General features: G+C 32.5%; 1 protein-coding gene across 1 annotated transcript in view; it reads left to right on the top strand.

Moving 5' to 3' along the window:
* LOC129226295 (ATP-dependent RNA helicase TDRD9-like) overlaps positions 1 to 18936 on the top strand; it is a 68433-nt gene that overhangs the window by 48877 nt on the left and 620 nt on the right. Inside the window, exons 21-27 of the mRNA XM_054860899.1 lie at positions 2096 to 2230; positions 3493 to 3630; positions 8543 to 8613; positions 10430 to 10636; positions 12061 to 12199; positions 15742 to 15857; positions 17520 to 17744. Coding sequence (XP_054716874.1) covers positions 2096 to 2230; positions 3493 to 3630; positions 8543 to 8613; positions 10430 to 10636; positions 12061 to 12199; positions 15742 to 15857; positions 17520 to 17744 — 1031 coding nt within the window. The remainder of the gene's footprint in view (positions 1 to 2095; positions 2231 to 3492; positions 3631 to 8542; positions 8614 to 10429; positions 10637 to 12060; positions 12200 to 15741; positions 15858 to 17519; positions 17745 to 18936) is intronic.

Here is an 18936-nt window from a genome sequence, read left to right on the forward strand (position 1 = left end):
CAGAAATATCTAGCAGAGTAGCAGTTTAAATAAACTCATGAGGAACAAAGTCCTGAAGAAAAATATCCTTTTATTTTAGCATGTTGAATGAGCTAATTCTTAGACAATGTATTTGACTTACATTGAATCCATTTCAACAGGAACATTAAAAATATAACATATAACATTATACTGACACACACAAACAACATCTCATCAAAATTACTTAAATCGGAGTTAATAAGTTCCGATCGGAGTTAATAAGTTTTTAGCCAAAAATGGCTAAAAACTTATTTTCGAATTACTTTAGAATAGATGCATCTACACAAAATAAGACATTCTAAATGATTACGCCATTTTCATTTGAACTGGATAGGACAACACAAACGTGCAGACAACACACACAACAAAAATTTGCGAGTGAGAGCGAACTCTCAAACCTGCAGCATTAAATACCGTAAAAACACATGGTGGAACAACCAACATTCGAAATTTCAATCGCTTATGCAAAATAACAAGCACTGTTGCCACTCATGAAAACTTTAGAAAACATCTCACGGGTATCACATGCAGGAACTAACCAAAACCCAATCCAGTTCAGATCAGGGAATCGCCCGAATGACGTCACTACCGATTCAATGTTGTTTATATCGGAGCAATTTGTCCAGACACGATCTGCATGGGGCAAAAACGTATTTTAGAAGAAATAACAGTTTTTCTTTTTTTTTTTTTTTCAAATTTTAAATCTAAAATAAATTTCACTAAAATGCTAACAAAGACCATGCCTTGTTTGAAAATCAGACATTTTAAAAAAATAATTAAAAAAAAACTGTTGGGGAAAATGAAAGTATTTTCTGGGTTCATGTTTTTTTTTTTTTTTTTTTTTTTTTGCTCCTTCTATCCATTTCAATGGCTAAAAGTAGTACTTTTGATTGAAGGAAACCAGCCCATTCCTATACTCCTCAAAAACAAGTTAAAAGAAAATAGCAAAAAATCCGTGAGTTTATTATTTGTTCCTGCATGGGTATTTCATTGTGGTGAAAGTGCTTGACAATTTCCATTTTGATGTAAAAGTATGAAAACTAAATATATCTTTTAAATGGTGACTCATGTTTTGATCGAGATTTAAGGTCATAGTATAGTGCAGCTCAAAATTGGTGGCTCTTTACCTGGGATGAGTTCACTTAATAACTGGTCTATAACAAGAGAATAATGGGTTGCTATACAGGTGTTGAGAAAACTTCCTTTTTTTCATAAAACGTCCTTGTTTGTTTGCAATAATAAATAAATTTCAAAAGAAAATTTGGACCAAACTTCCTAAAAAGTAACATGCTGTAGAAGTCTTGGTTTGCTTGTCACCTTTACTGCCCTCCCCATTTCCTACAAGTTTTATGTTTTTGCTTCTTTCCACAATACTGAGGTGCACTTTATCAATACTGATTTATTTTTTACCTGCAATGAGAATTATAATTTTTTAAATTTAAATTCATCATTTAATTTTGTATGTAATAATACTTGAAACTAAAAAAAGGAAATAGTATTTAGTGGCCAACCCTTAAAAGTTAAGTGGCGCCTTTGAATCACGCTTAAAAACTGTATTTTTACTCCCCCTCTCCTTTCTCCCACTTAATTTTTCATATAAACATTTGATATTGCATAATGTGTGTGCATATTCCTTAATTCATAGCTTAAAATATACATCTGTGTTTTATATATATTAAGGTCTTTAAAAGGCTTAAAATACAAAACTTTCCTTGAAAATAAAGTGTTTAAAAAATATCTTTGAATTCAAGATAACAAAGACATCGTGAAAATATAGGTAACAAAAAAAAACTTTCTGGTAACTAGCTAGTCTTGTCTTTTTTGCATGCAAGTATTCAGTATTTAAACAAGCTTTATGTAGTGATAAAAAAGTTTCTTTTTCGCTAAATATTTTCTGCATGTAATATTGGGACGAAATTTTTTTTCTCTGATCAGCTGTACAAGCTTAACCCAAAAACATTTTTCTTATTTATCCTCAATTTTCAGTTATGTTTTAAATCTTATGTAAACACTCTATAATTATCTGCAAAAATATCCTTATAATTTTAATGATGGGTGTTTAAATTTTTGGTAGGTGTATTCCATTGTTCAAAACACAGTTCGGCTAGAACTTCTGAAAACCACTGAAGAAAATTATATTATGAACATCAACCAAGCACTGATCGATATGAAATATGGAGAAAAAGCGGAAGAAAGCTTTGTTTCGAAGGTAAGATGTACTTCTTAACCTTGTACAAGTATGCGCAGAGATTGGAGTTTAAATTTGACAGATATCCCAGTTTCCTAATTCCAAGGTTTTAATATTTCAATATTTGCCCTATTTTAAAATTTTCTTTTTGTTTTTCATCTGAATTGTTATAATAAAATTCAGGGCATTTTTTTTTTTTTAATTCATGCCTAGTTTCATTTTAGAGAACAAAGATAATGGCTTCTTTTTTTTTTTTTTTTTTTTTTTTTTTTTTGTTAAAAACATTTGTATATTTGGTATACACATTGTCAGGGGTGCAGAATAGAATATAGGTTACCTACCTTTTATGCAAAAAAAAAAGTTATAGGATTTTTGCTCGAATTTTATAGACAATCATTAATTTGTAAGCATCTCATCCAAAAAAAGTCATATTTGTTTGGCTTTTGCAACATTTTAAACCTTCTAACTCTTAATTTTAAGTAGATTTCACATTCTAAAACGAGGTTTACATACATTTTTAAAGTATCGTCTGTGGTTCATTGTCGCAGAATTGAAATTAAATAAAGTATAATTTCTGATTTGTAGCAGACGGTATTTTCGTGAAGAAAAGTAGTACAAATCAAGAGTGAAGAATGGTTTTAAAAAAAGGAATTATATATATCTTTCTCAATACAATATCCTCTGTTTATCATAGTTACTTGTGGAAAATGAGTGAAATTTTTTTTATATATATTCAAAGAAAATAAAAAAAGAATTTACTTTCCATGTTTTTTTTTTTTTTTTTTAATATTGTCAACGTTTTCTACCAGTTTTAATAGCTTTTGTGAGACACAATAGATTGGCAAAGTTCTGTTAAGTTGATGTACTTTAGTTTTAGAATTACTTTTTATCTAGTATTTAAATATTTTTCTGAAATTTTCAGAACATAATTCATTAATACATGTGAATTCATCTTACTAAGAATCATCATTTTAACAGCCATGTCAACATGCAAAGACTGCACCTGATGCTGCTTAATATATAAAAATGACTGAAATTTTGGGATTAAAAAAAAACAAAAAACACAGAGGTCTAAATTTAAATTTTGTGTTGGAAAATTGCTCTTTTCTTAACATTGACGTGAAATTTTACTTTTTTTTTGTGTGTGTGGTGCTGATTATATTTTCACCTGAAGGGAGATTCTGAGAAAAAGGAAAAGGGTGCTTGAGTGTATATTGCACTGCATATATAAATTGGTTATAACTGTATTTCATACTTTTAATTGAATGATGTTTGTTTCTTAGCAAAACCATGATATCAGATTGGAGTATTTAAGTTATGCTGCTAATCAACCTCAAGTGTTCGATACTGCTTCCAATACTGTCCAGTTTTCTTTGGAAGATGCTACCAAATTTAGTGATCTGAAGACTACAAATCGTAAGGTAAATATTTTATTGTTTTTTTTTGTGCCATTTTAGGATGTCTATACTGGAAATACCTAAAGTACCAGAAAAGAGCTAGAGTTGTATAAGGCTATATAAGGTTGGTTATTTTGCCGACAAAATGCAGGGTTCTTGAGGCACCTCAAAAGCCCCTATGATGACCTGTTTCCAGGGCCGGATTTGGAAGTGTGGAGGCCCCTAATCAGCTTTCGAAAAGATCATCATATTTTCGAAAATATCCGATATCTTGATATATATCCGAATATTTTGATATATAATATATATATATATATATATATATATATATATATATATATATATATATATATATATATATATATATATATATATGTATATATCCGATATTTTCAATAAGCACTTTAATAGTAAATGCATCCTGAAGTTATTGCTATTTATTTTTTAATATTATTATTATTATCCTATTAATCCTATATTAGCAAATTAGCTGATATAGGAATAGGAGGGAAAACTTTCATTTGGGTAAAAAACTGGCTGACCGGAAGGAAACAAAGGGTAGTTGTAAGGGGAAATTATTCTAATTGGAGTGAGGTTTTAAGCGGGGTTCCTCAAGGATCAGTGTTAGGGCCTGTTTTGTTTATTGTTTTTATGGACGATATTCACAAAAATATTTCTGGGAACATGAATTGTTTTGCTGATGATGTCAAAGTTATGGGCACTATAGATAATGAAGAACAAGCAAAACAGCTGCAAGAGGATCTAGATCATATTACGGAGTGGGCTGATAAATGGGGTATGGCAGTTAATGTTGGGAAATGTCAAGTGCTACATTTAGGGCATGGAAATAAGTGTACAAGTTATTATTTGCAAGGTTCAGTCATTAGTCAGGCAGACAAAGTTACTGATCTGGGGGTCCTAATAAGTCAGGATTCAAAGTTTAGCCAACAGTGCAGCATTGCTAGCAACAAAGCCAATAAGATGCTTGGGTTTATCAATAGATCTATTTCAAACAAATCTAAAGAAGTTCTTCTGCCCTTATATAGAAGTTTGGTAAGACCCCATTTGGAGTATGCTGTTCAGTTTTGGTCTCCTTATCTTAAGAAAGATATTAATGTATTGGAAAGGGTTCAAAGGCGGGCTACAAGGCTAATAAATGGACTTTCCCACTTAGATTATGATTCCAGGCTTAGAAGGCTAAAAATGTAGTCTTGAGCGAAGAAGAGACCGAGGGGACATGATTCAGCTGTTTAAATTTATTAAAACGAAAGATGTTACGGGGCTCAAGTTTAGCACTGAAAACAGGACAAGGGGTCATTGTTTTAAGCTATTTAAATCTCAGGCTAACATGGATATTAGGAAAAATTATTATTTCAGCAGGGTAGTGGAACCTTGGAACAGTTTACCGGAAGAGGTGGTAATGAGCAAGGGAGTAGATAGTTTTAAGAGGGCCATTGATCTTCACTGGGGATTGTAAATTGACTAGGACCAGTCTAGCTGGGCCCAGAGCCGGTTTTTTTCGTCACATTTGTATTTGTATTATTATAATTTATAGAGGAGAAAAAACGTACAATTTGCTGACCCGTGAAAGTTACGATATTTTGTAAAAAATTTATTGTGGGGCCCCTTTGTTGTGGAGGCCCCGGGGCAGTAGCTCCGCCTACCCTCCCCTAAATCCGGCCCTGCCTGTTTCAAGGGTAGAAGTTGTCCTAAAAATCCTGAAATTTAAAATTTTGCCCTAAAATTTTGTCCTAAAATTACTAAAATTTTCACATTTTATTCCCTACTTGCGCAGAAAAATGGAATTCAACTTAAAAATGAAACTTTCCATCATGACATGCCTATACTTTAGGACAAAATAAACTTTGTAGACCCTAAGAAATTGTTTCTACAAAAGAAAGAGAAAAACCTATGTTACAGCTGCTTTTTTTTCTGTAGAAAGGGGGGGGGGAGGGATGCAGTCAACCAAAACAGATGCTCAATATAAAGCTGTTTGTTATATCTATACTTAGTAACTCTTGAAGGTATTCCTCTTCTGTCAAAAAGATATAAAATAAAATAAGAACCCAAATACAAACACTTGATTCAAAAAATATATTAAGAGCAAAATTTAAATGGGTTGTCTCCAGGTGGGAGGTAATATTTATTTTTATAGTGCTTTTCTTGTGTTGTAGTCTTAGCATTAGCTTGTTCTTCCAGTACAAAGGGTAGAGTTTTTGCTTTAAAAATGTGAATAACAATTTATTTTATTAAAATGCCACGGAAATCGAAATTCTCTTCCTTGTGGTTGGAGAAAAACCAAGACAGGAAGAGATACAAAATCAGCACAAGGTGGGGTGCAGAAAAGGATGAATTTGAAGCATTTTGTTCTGTTTGTGCATTATCTTTCCAATACTGATAAAATCAAGGATTTTTACAGGTATTATCTCATGCTGATGTGGCGAGGCATAAGAGGTTGACAAGTAGCTTAAAAAATCAAGCTGTATTTAAAATTCCGTTCTTTGCCTTCCACTGAAAACAAATTCGTTATGATGAAACAATCCAAAGCTTTTGTTCCGAATTCACTCCAAGATAAAATTTCGTAAGCGGAGATTTTCTTATAGTTTTAGTCGCCGTAAAAAAACATTTATTCATTTGCATCTTTAAATGATGTATTTGTAACTGACAAGGACATTTTAATGTTTCTGAGATATCAAAAAGTATCAAATTATCTGATAAAAGTTAAGTACGTAATAAATTTTGGACTTGCACCCTACTTTTAATCTCTCCTTATTAAGGATATTTTTTCAACAATAACAAGGCAAGTAAAGAAGCAATTAGACATACATATATCCTACTGGTATGTAGTATATACTTTTACTTCACTGTGTTTAAGAATAAAAGATTGAATGCATTCTATTATAATTATCAAGATTGAGTTTGAAACGTTTTATCATCCGCTGCATAAATCAAGCATATAAATTGCATTTAAGTTTGAAAAACTTGTTAGACTACTAACTACAATTTTCACAGCTCCATCCCAATTTAATTTCAGTCTATTACGTAGCCAAAGAGTGGCAACACTGTTTTACACTTTATTTAAATTTTATGTAAATTTCCCTTTATATATATGTTAGAATAAATTTTCAGTAGTTTCTTGACTCAAAAAAATTCATGCCTTTTACTTGTTAAACAAAATGATTCACGGCAAATACTTCACATAGCTTTTAAAGCTGACAATTTGTTATCCTAGAAATGTCCTAAAATTTTATCAAATTTGTGTCCTAAAATTTTTGAAATCTCCACTCCGACCTCTGCTGTTTTCAAGTACCCTTTGTAGGGACTCCTCAAAAGGCCATATGGTTACCTCAGAGCAAGAGTAAGATATCTATCCCAGAAATAACACTAAGATATCTTACTGTTGCTCTGATGTGATGATATAAGGCAGTGAGAAGCAAGGGATGTAAAAGTGACAAAATGAAAAATATGAGGACACCAGTACAAATGATAGGAAAATTTCTCCTCTGCTTTTTGGCAAGAGAAGGTACTAGTAACCTTGGTAGGTACTGATATACAGAAGATTTAGAAAATAGTTTCAATGAAGGCCTACCTAGGACAGTATCATTAAACGCATTTTCCTCAAAACTTTTAAAGTTCACTTACATCCCTTTTGCTTCTGACTGCTCCATATTTAGTAGTCGAAAGCCCTAAAAATTAATCAAAGACCCCATTTTTACTTTCTTCTATATCTAATATATAAAAGAAAGTATTGGATTCGTACAAATTTTCGAATTTCGAATTTTGACGGATTCGAACGTTTTGAGGTGTGCTGAGTCCATTTCGACCATTTTTGGAAAATGTCTGTCTGTCTGTCTGTGTGTGTGTATGTATGTGTGTGTATGTATGTGTGTCACGTCTGTGTGTGACCAGTTTTTTGTGGCCGCTCTACAACAAAAACTACCGCATGAAATCGAATGAAATTTAGTACACATATGTGCCCTATGTGAACTTGTGCCCATTAGTTTTTGGCGCGAATTCCTCCAAGGGGGGATGGAGCAATGGGACGTTTTTCGAGTTACGCGTGCTTGCTATTCCGCAGGAAGTAACTGGCGGAATCAAACAAAATTTGGTCCATATGTTGGTATTAACAGGAACAGGTGCTGATTCAATTTTGGTGTCAATAACTCAAACGGGGGTTGAGCTATAGAACGTTTTTTGTCGTCAATTGTGACTGCTGTATCTCAAGAAATAATGAACGGAATGAAAGAAAAATTTATCGGCAAGTAGCCCTTAGTGGGTATAAGAACTGATTTTATTTTTGTGTCAACAGCTAAAAAGGGGGGTTGCGCAATCGCCCGTTCTTTTTTTCCATTGTGAGTGCCCTATCTCAAGAAGTAATGCTACGTTCTGGTTGAAATTCGGAATATATGTGAATCCATATGTAAACAGGCTATGGTTCTATTTTGACGTCGATCGCTAAAAGAGGTGTTGATTTTCTTTTTTTTTTTTTTTGCGAATAAAAATATTTTTATTAATGCAACAATAAGAAAGATAAATCGTAATAGATTGTCGTCTGCGTATTTCTCGTGATTTTAATTGTATGGAAATGATCGGAAATATTATTTCAATGATTTAAAATTTTTAACTGTTGCCATCTTATGTTTGTTAACAAATAAAATATTTGTAATTAATTCAAGCAAGGCTTTTAAAATAACTTTCAATTTTCGCTCTTTGTTTATTATTTGGGTCAGTCCATGTCGAAGCCTAAAAAAAGAAAAAAGAATCTCTACCTGACCATATAAAACTTTCATGAAACTTTCAGAAGTCACCTTTTTGAGGCAATAAAGGAAAATAACGGGATATATGTGTTCTCGTAAAGAAGGATGTTTAAATATTCAGGTAACATTATCTTGAATTGATGGAACTAATAAAGAACATTCACCTTTTTCTCCCATAGGTTTATCTGCATGGTCCTAGTAATCCTCTTGAAGCCAAATATATAGGACTTACAAGTACAGATACTTGCAGGTGAGAAAAATTTATGACATTCTGTTCTTTGGAAATCAGTAATTAGTGAAGCTTCAAATTTCATAACCATTTAAGATATCGTTTGTGGAAAATTGTTTTTCAACCACCACATTTTTGTGAAAAAAATATTTTAAGAATTTTTTTAAATATTTTATTTTAATCTAAAATAATAGCTAAAACAATTATGAGAAGGAAGTTACTTGTTTAAATTGGAACAGTTTTTAAAAATTTATTTATTTTTGGCTAAAATGACTAAGAGTACATGTTTGATATGAGGTAGTTTATAGAAAATGAAGAAGGAGAATAAAAATGTAGCTTAGTTGTAATAAGTTTCAAGCAAACACTCTAATAAATCTAATCATATTTGGAATTTCAAGAAACTGAATGACTTATATGCAATGACTAATGTTGAATATGTTCTTGATAATGTATAGTGTAAAAAATAATGATAATAACCAACAAACAAGAGGACATTTTAGAGAATGAAACAAGAATAAGAGCATTCTTTTAATGAAATATAGTGCTCATCCGATTCTCGGACTTATTTACTTATTTATTTTTATACTTATTTATTTATTTATTTATTTTTCAAGTCTTTGAAGTGTATCATCTTAAATCAATCATAAATATTTGTAAATCTACATACTGTTTTTTAAAAAGGTTTTTGGCAACATTAGAACTTTGTAATGAACTACAAATCTGTCCACATTTTATGCATCAGAACTATGTTTTTGAACCCAAAGGGGTCAATCCAGGATTTTTTTTCTCGCTACCTATTTTTGTGAAAGTTTTTTTAATCAGCATTGTTTTTGTTAAATTTTAGACACATCCTAATTTTTGTAAAAGAAGTAGTGGAACAAGTGAAATTTTAGTTCAAAAAGTGTAAATGTCATCTAGTATTATTTTTAACAGGTTTCATTTTTTTTGGGGGGGGGGGGGGAGCTAAAAACCTAAGAAGTACGAAAAATACCATCGTAATTTCAGCTTAATGGTCTATATACTGTGTACAATATAGGAAATTATGAGAAAAACGTTTCCTCAAGACAGATGTTTAAAGATTGTGATAACATTGCATAAATACACTTTGGTGAGAAACAGCTAAAAATTAGTTAAAATACTACAAAAAGGTTTCTATTTAAGCGATTGTTCATATAAACCTGCTTATAATTTTATTTTATGAGTATATTTTGTTTTAAACAGAGAAAACAAATTTTATATTTTAAAATGTGAATTTTTGTGAAATTTTTGATGTTTTTGTGAAGCTACTGATTTTATTACTTGATTTTTGTGAAAGTACCGATTTCAAAACAAGATTTTTGTGAAGGTACCGAAAAAACGGTAGCAAAATCAGCCTGTATTGGGCCCTGACCCATTTAAGTTATTCTTATCTTTTAATGTAATGGATTTTTTTTTTTTTTAAATGTGAGTATTTCTCACTCTAATCTATTTAAGCAAAAACGAATATTTAATAAAAAAATCTAATTTTTTTCAATAGCTGAGTAAACAAGAAAAAAATTGTAGAGGAAACAAGAAAGAACTAAAATGAAATGAAAAAGATGTTGCTACTTAGTTGTAAAACTAAAAAAAAAAAAAAAAACACTAACCAACTTTTGATGAATGCTCTCATATTAAAAAAGTCAAATAAAATTTGATTGGGGAAAGAAAAAAAGACTCTAAAGCAAATAAAGTTGATTAAAATTCCGTTCTTAAAAAAAGACTTTATTTGCTTAAAAAGGATGGTTTTTCTTATTTTCGTATCATTCAGTTTTCTAACCAGATTTTGGATCTAATATGTTTCTTTCAATTCTATTCTCAGATGCATCCAAGTAGAAGCGAGCAGCTTAAACAACATTTCCTTCAATTCTGAACCTCAGGATCCAAACACGACCATGTTGGTTGCTGCCCACGTTGGTGTGGGTGCAGAAACTGGTCAACTGATGCTCAGGAACACAACCTTGATGCCGAAAATTCTCGGGCTTCCTTCTTTGATTTGTCTTATTTTTGCACCCTATGCTGAAATCAGGTAATACTTTTGAACGTGAATCATTTGATAATTTTCAAAGAATTTGAAGATTTTATTGAGTTGTATATTTGACTAGAAGCATCTGCACCGCGATGTTGGTGCTAAGATCACCCGTTGACGTTCCTTACATATGGGCTTATCTATCTCTTACTGACCATCTACCTATATCGATCTCTATATTTATCTATCAATCTATCTATATGATCTATGCATATCTACCTCTGATGGTATAATAATCTTTTTCTATGTATTTAAAACAAAGATCATGCAAAAAAACGCGTGCTTTATTTATTTAATTAAAATAGCACCAAAAAAAAGCTCTCTGTTCCCCGTGGGTTGTAAAAGATTTAAAAAACTCAGCTTTTATTGAATAATGCAGACAAATATGTAACGTTAAATAACAACAGCAAAACGTGGGTGGGGGGGGATGAATAAAATTCCTGAATGGGGGGAAAAAGAAGCAAGAGCAAGTGCTGCAGTTGGATCACGTGGCCATGACATCATTGCCATGACATAATGGCCATCATAAATTGAAGATTTCGAAACCTTTGGCTACGCTTAGAAGCTGTGTCGTGCTCCGCATTAAAATAATTGTAAAAAAAAAATCTATTGCGTATTTTTGAAAACTTTTTTTCTTAAGGAGGTGAAATGTTTTTACTATTACATAGTGAAATTTTAGAAAACAGACCTTTATACTTTTTGCAAGATGAGTTTTAAAAAAATTTAACCCAGGAAAAATTGCAAAGTAAAGGTTTTTTTTTTTTTTTTTTTCAAAAGTTCATAAAAAATACAAAAACCACTATCTGTAAAAAAAAAAAAAAAAAAAAAAAAAATCATCACACTAAAAATTAAATTTCCTACATTTTAGTACAAAAAATATTGTTCTGTCAAAATTAGCTTGGGTTCTGTAGGGTGAAAAATACTAAAAACAGTTAAAAATCACATAAAACATTGAATAACTTTTTTGCTAACTAAAATATCAATGTAAATTACAGCCTATAGCCTTCCTCAATAAAAGGACTAAAAAGAATTTTTCATTTCGAACCAGTAGTTCCTGAGATTAGCGTGTTCAAACAAACAAACTCTTCAGCTTTATATTATTTGTATAGATGTGAAATGTACTTGTAGAAGAAAGTGAAATATGTGAAAATAAAGTTATTAAGAAAGTCTTCAACTTAAACCAGATCAATGACATCCTACTGTGTGTAATTTATAAAATCTCAAAATATAAACTTCAGTTGGTTAGCTAAAATCTTTAAAAATCAAATCTTGATTTAAAATCACACAAATTAAATTCCAATGTTCATGTTCCCATAGCTGTTCTTAAAAAAAGGAAAACATTATTTTAAACTATACTGTGCTGGCATTTAAATTAGAAGTATCCTTAATAATGTGTTGATTTGTTTTTGATTTAACATTTTCAGGACAGACAAGGATAGAAAGACTTACACCGGTGCATTATGCGGCTTAGGATATGATTCAAACACAGGAGATGCTCTATATCCAGAGCATGATATCGAAATAGCCTTCGACACAGAATTTCCATTGGAAGATATTTGTCAGGTATATTTTGTTGGTTTGCTAAATCAAATATAGTAATGTCAAAAATCTGAACCAGGCAATCTGGCATATTGCTTGTAGTCAGGGACCGACTATGATTTTTGAAGACACTAAGCACGAAACTTATTTGGTGCCCCCCCCCCCCCCCGTCCGCTCATTCTATAGTGAAGATATTTTAGTACTTTGCGTTAACACAGCCACGTGCTAAATTTGGCAGTACCTTTTATTGCAATATAATGTACAAGACATTATCAAAGTAGAAGTGATATAGCATACAATAATTATCCATTATAAGATGTTTTCAATCTTTGCCTGTTGCTGTAAGCCATAAATTTCAAAATTATCTATAATATATTCAGTAAGTTACCAACCTTTTGCCAAGGCTAAGGCAGAAATACACCGCCAGCTCAGTCAATTCCAGCCGAGGACTGCAGTTTTGTACTTATTAGCACTCATCAGCCCGGCATAGGAAGTGACTTCAGCTGGAGGCGGAAAACCTCTTACGGAAGGCGAGAGTGCCAAACCAACTAGTAGCTAACATAGTATTAGCACAAAACAGACGAGTGACTGAAGCAATAGTTTGGTTCAATTCCAAGATTGAAGGCAAGGCATGGTATATTCCGATAAGTTACCGCCCGATAGGACGGCAATCATTCTTTGGCAACGAAAGTCCTAAATGGATGAACTGATTTTGATAATTCTTTTCTTATTTTTTTCCAAAACTAGACAAGATCAAAGTAAAGTAAGAAAATGAAAACATGAAGTTACCGCCCGATAGGGCGGCAACTTATGTATATAGGGTGGTAGCTTACTGAACATACCATGCCTTTCCTTCAATCTTCGAGTTGAACCGAACAATTGCTTCGATCACTCATCTGGTCAGTTCTAATTTTATGTTAGCTACCAGTTTGTTTGGCACTCTTGGCTTCCTTAAGAGGTTTTCCATCTCCAGCTCAGTTAGTCCTATGCTGGGCTGTTGAGTGCTAATAAGCACGAAACAGCAGTCCTGGGCTGGAATTGACTGAGCTGGCGGTGTATTTCATGTATCTATAATATAATTTTTCAAAAAGCAAAAGTGCAATATGCAATGAGTCCGACATAAGCTTTACCTACAAAATTGGTGCCCTGTACCCATGCCTGAATCTGGCCCTGCAGGTAGTTCTGCCTTAGCCATGGCTTAGGAGCATTAACTTACTGCTAAACACCCAAGCTTTGCCTTCAACTCACGAGTCGAACCGCGCCATGCTGTGGACATTCAATGGTGAAGTAAATTAACTTTATCTGCCAGTGTATTAGCACTCTCAGATTTTCAATGAGATGACATCTACCTCCAGCTCAGTTATTCATTATTCCAGACTGAGGAGTACTAATACGATTGAAACTGCAGTCTTAGGATGTGATAACCAGGCTGTCTGGTATATTGCATGTGGTTCTGGCCTTAGCCCTGGCTTACGGACGGAGACTCAGTGGCGTAGCCATGGGGGGGATAGGGGGGTCAGAACCCCCCCCATGAGACCCAAAACAATATATATGTGTATATATATATATATATATATATATATAGGTATATATACATATATATATATATATATATATATATATATATATATATATATATATATAATATATATATATATATATAGTATAGGTGTATAAATTTGAGGGAATGGCTTTACTTTAAACTTCAGAAAAAATTAACCCCCTCCAAGGATTTTTTCTCGCTACGCCACTGCGGAGACTTACTACTAAATAGTAATGCTCACTTAAATTTTGGAAAACATTTCTTCTAAATTTTAAAAATTTAATGATGTGCCACTAGTCATTATATAGTTTTTACCCTACCTCTCACCAGCTATGTAAGCCAACTTTCTAAAGAGTTTTGTGGCAAGAAAGTGCATCAAATTTATATTTTTAAATCAATCAGTTAGTACACTTTTGCCAAATATTGAACTGTATCACTTTCCTTGTTGGGGTGCAATAGTTGGGGTGTACTTAGTGTTGTTTTCCTGATACAGCAAGGAAGGGGTTATATTTTTGTGTGTATTTCTGTATCATTCTTTGGCAATGAAAGTCCTAAATGGATGAACTGATTTTTATAATAGGGAAGTTGCAACCTATTAAATGTTCCTATTTTGGCTATTGGATATTGTTCATTGATCCTCAAAACTAAAAAATTCACCATCGCCGAATTTTAAAACACCGTGATTGATTTTTAATGAATTTTTTAAAATCCACTCGCAAAAGTGCGTTCTTCTGAAACGTCACGAGCTTACGTCACGGGGCACTTCCGCCGAAGATCCCTTGTTTTCGTACGGACGTTTTGAGCGCGCTGATATTTTTATTTTTTAGACATTCAATAATCCTTTTGAACACACTATGGAGACCGGATTCGTTAAAGCACAATCTAAATAATCTTCCTCAAGTAACATCAATGATGATATTCGAATATTTCTGAGAGGATGAGAGGTTTAATGTTCCAGAAACGCGAGGAGTTAAATGCGAGGAGATAAGCCTTTTACGTTTCGTCTTCGAAATCGAATGCACGTTCTTCGGTTTCTCCCATGACATGGGAACCGGTTCGCTAGCGTTTCTCTCCTATCGGAAGAGCGCATGACGTCACTTCCTATGCCATTTGACGTCACAAGGGCTTGAACTTTAAAAATTAATTTAAAAAAAACTACTTATCGTATAGCAAAAATTTTTTCACCTATGATGTTCATACATGTTACTCTATCATATAAAAATAAAATTGAAAAATCGAAAACTTCCCTATTCTTTTCTTATTTTTTTCCAAAGGCAGACAGGATCAAGAGTAAAGTAAGAAAAAACGTCAAAAAAAGGAAATTGCCAAATGTCTTTTCATCCATAAGCTCATTACTTTTTGCATTGAAAAAGGCGTTCCCTGTAACTTCGAAACACGTGTCTGCTGTAATTGGCAATTTGTGCTTTTTTTTGACGTTTTTTCTTACTTTACTGTTCAGCACAAAGGTATTTATTTATCTTAAGATCAAGAGTGTTTGTAGCTTAGACTCGTCTTTGTATGACCAAAGATATCAATTAAAAACCCCAAATTAGTGTTTTTATTTTTGCTATTTTAGTTGTGAGAACATACACATTTAAAATATTAGTGCCAAAAGAAGAGTGAATTTGTTTGGAACTTCCTACTTATATAGAACTGGAGTTATATAACCCCTTTTTTTCTGATTTTCAATGTGATCAAAGCCTTTCTTGTGCAATTGATAATAATGTCATTGTGGACCTACAAGAAAGAGAAAGCCTCAATAATTAAAAACTTTTATCTGCTGTCAGTATATATTTGTTAACAAATAAAATGCTTGTAAATCATTTTAGTGCATAGGAAAGACTTTAAAAAGATTTTTAATTTGTCCTCTTGATTTTACTTATACCCAGAAAATTTTGAAAGTTTTGATTATCTTTACTTTTTTGTGTATCCCAAAAAACAATTAAATGTATTTAAATTTTATCTATATATAAGATTGCATTTTTTAAAACATGTTTAATTCTTTTTTTTTTTTCAACTATAGGTTAATGGAGTAAGGATGGCTTTCAACATGTTGTTGGGTACTGATGGTGATTTAGCTGACTATTCTAGCAGATCCAGAGCTTATATGCATGAAAAATTGAAGAGTAATCTTTTCCAGTAAGTTTTATTTTCTCCTTCACACAAATAAACTTGTTAACTGTCCAATTTATCAGAGTAGAAATTTTTCCTGAATCAAGCAATTGATGTTTTTGAACAGAATGAATTGCATAGGAAAAAAATTCATCTGTTCTTCACATTTCAATGTTTTGAGAATATGAGTTTACTTTCAAGTAGTGTTGTACCGAGTACTCTATTATATGCTCGGTACTCACCCAATATCTGGTAATTGTAAAAATTAAATATTTTCCATTCATTATATGAATGAAGCGAAAGAATATTTAATTGATAAATAGGAAAAGATTGATTAATTAGTTTAAATTTCATTTTAATCAATTGCTTTTGTTTTCCATATATTAAAAAAAGAATTTTTACCATTGTAAAATTTTTGGCTTAAAATCTTTTATGGGTGCTTAATTAAAACAAACTTAATGGGTGCTTAAACAAAACAAACTACCTACTAAATTTTTTTATCGGATTTGAAATTATTTCACTTATTATTGCGATATGTTGCTCTTTTGTAGTTGAAGATTGTTCTTTTTCTTGCGAATTTCTTCATAGTAGTATATTAAAATACTTAAAAATAAATAATTGAAAATCTTTGTTTTATTGAAGTTATAATTTTTAATTTATTTTTAAAGCAATTGTGCAACAAGCTGTGAATTACTCTCTTGTGGAAATACAAAAATATTTTTCCTTGAATAGCTTCGTATGTAAAATAATAAATAAAATACTTAATGATTTTTACCCCCTATCGCTATTTTTTAAAAAGCAATAGTCGCATTTATAAGGCTTATGTCATTATAGGCCTATTGCAAGTGGAATTTTATTTTAAAACGAGCTGATGTGTGCATCACATGACTTCCTTTTACTCCAATTTAATGTCATTTCCCCATTATTTGCTATTTTAATGTGATTCAATATTTATTCTCTAAATATCACCAACAATGGCCAAATTGAAACCAAAAAAAAAAAAAAAAACTCCGCCAAATTTGTCGCCAAGTTGGCGACAAAACTTGGCGACCAAAAGACTGGCGATATATCGCCAAGTGTCCGACAAATTATAACGCCACTTGAGTTTACATCGAAATTAACAATGATTTCCCCCCAAAAAGGTGCAAAAGACCCCCTTAGGAACATCCGAAAGCAACCAAAAGGGGAGGTGCACAACTAGACCCCACTACGAGTCTATGTACCAAATTTCAACTTTCTAGGACATTCCGTTTTTGAGTTATGCGAGATACATACGCACATACATACAGACGTCACGAGAAAAGTCGTTGTAATTACCTCGGTGATGGTCAAAATGGATATTTCGCGTGTCTATACATTCTTAGGCACTTTTCCGCATGTGGTCGAATCGAAAAAAAAACTCAACATTCATTTGGGGGTGAGCAAAATGGAAATTAAGGGCGATTTTTGAGTGAAAATTTTTTCGCGAATACAATACTTCCTTTTTTGTAAAAGGAAGTAAAAAAATGTGCTCAAGATCGATATTGATATTCTGATAAATATAAAGTTTTCGTGTATGTTTGGGTCTTTTTATACCCTCCTGGTGACAAAGCCAAGTATTCATGGATTTGTCATCAGGTTTACCCCCTTTGTGCAATTAATTTTCGAGCATTTCATATGCTGACCGGCCGAGTCTTTCTTCTCTCCAAGGTTGTTGGAACAGAGGAGAACGCCGAAGACGCCGCAGATGTTCCGGTGCGAGGGGAAATGGAACATGATACCGCAGGAATTTTTGCTGAACGCGGAGCCGGAAGACAGCCACAGGGCGGACTACATCTCCATCCTGCCCCTGCACACCCCCAGCAGTCTGGAGGAGAACTACGAGGGGATGAAGACGCATCTGGCCGAGCTGTACAAGATGGTGGACAAATCAACGTAAGTGATGCGTCTTTTTTTCTCAGTCTACATACACACGCACATGGTTTTTGCCAACTTTTGATATTATTTACGTTATTATCATAACGTCAGCTTTGTTTTAACATTATTTTAATTTAATGTGTTGGAATGAAATTTGTTATGTTTTTTTTACCTTACGATATTAAACAATTGCTTTATATATCAGCTTATTAAAAGTTATCCTTTTTTTACTATCCTATTGCTCACAAGGAGTGGTACGACTTTTTTTTCCAGAAAAGAAATGAAACATGGTTCTTACATGTATCAAGGGAGCCGTATCAAGGGTGCCAAATCCGATAATGGGGGTCTAATATTTTTTCAACTTTCCCCTTTTTTCGAGATACATGTGCAATTGAAATATAGCATATAATAGAATATTTCAATGGGTGTGAATGAGACTTCTACTCTGCTGCGCAGAGATTTGAACTCTTAAGATACCACTACGTGGATCCCTGGGAACTTCCTAAAATATCTGTTAGGCAACCGCTGAAATTTGTTTTGGTTATTGGGCTCTACTAGGGATCAAAGCAGAGACAGTACAATAGACCAGTGCTCACACTCGTTTCAAGCGCCCCCTTTTTCACTTCATATTTCAATGGGGTGAGTCTCAGCATATCGAACAGGATCCAGAAAAGCACCTATTAGAACTATACATTGGGGTTACTTCATACACCCAATTTAGGAATTGAAAACTAACACACTGTTAAAGAGAATGTCCAATGACTACCAGGAACACCTCATGACACTTTGCATAGTTAGCGACCGACACTTACGCCACTGAAATATGTCTTATGCGCTATTTTTTAATAGAATATGTTTCGAAAACAAAGAAGTTGTGGAAAATGAAACACTCACCTTTAGATGCATGTCTCAATTTTTTCTGGAATAATTAAGATCATGCTGTCCCTTTCTAAGTGCAACTTTTTTTTCTTGTTTGTTTGCAGTGCTAACAATGTTTGCTTAGCCATTATAAAAAGAGATTCATAGTTTTTCCATTTTTAAATTAACATAAATTCTTAAAATGTGTTAAAAATAGGTTCTATCTTGCAGCAAAATATGAGTAGATTTTATTCTACTTCCAAATGATCCTAGTTGAAATTAGCCACGATTATTTTCACAATATAGTTGCGAAAGTATTCCTACTCAAATCCACGTCAAAATAACTTGTTCT

This window comes from Uloborus diversus, chromosome 7 (genome assembly GCF_026930045.1).
Source record: "Uloborus diversus isolate 005 chromosome 7, Udiv.v.3.1, whole genome shotgun sequence".
Classification (NCBI taxonomy): domain Eukaryota; kingdom Metazoa; phylum Arthropoda; class Arachnida; order Araneae; family Uloboridae; genus Uloborus; species Uloborus diversus.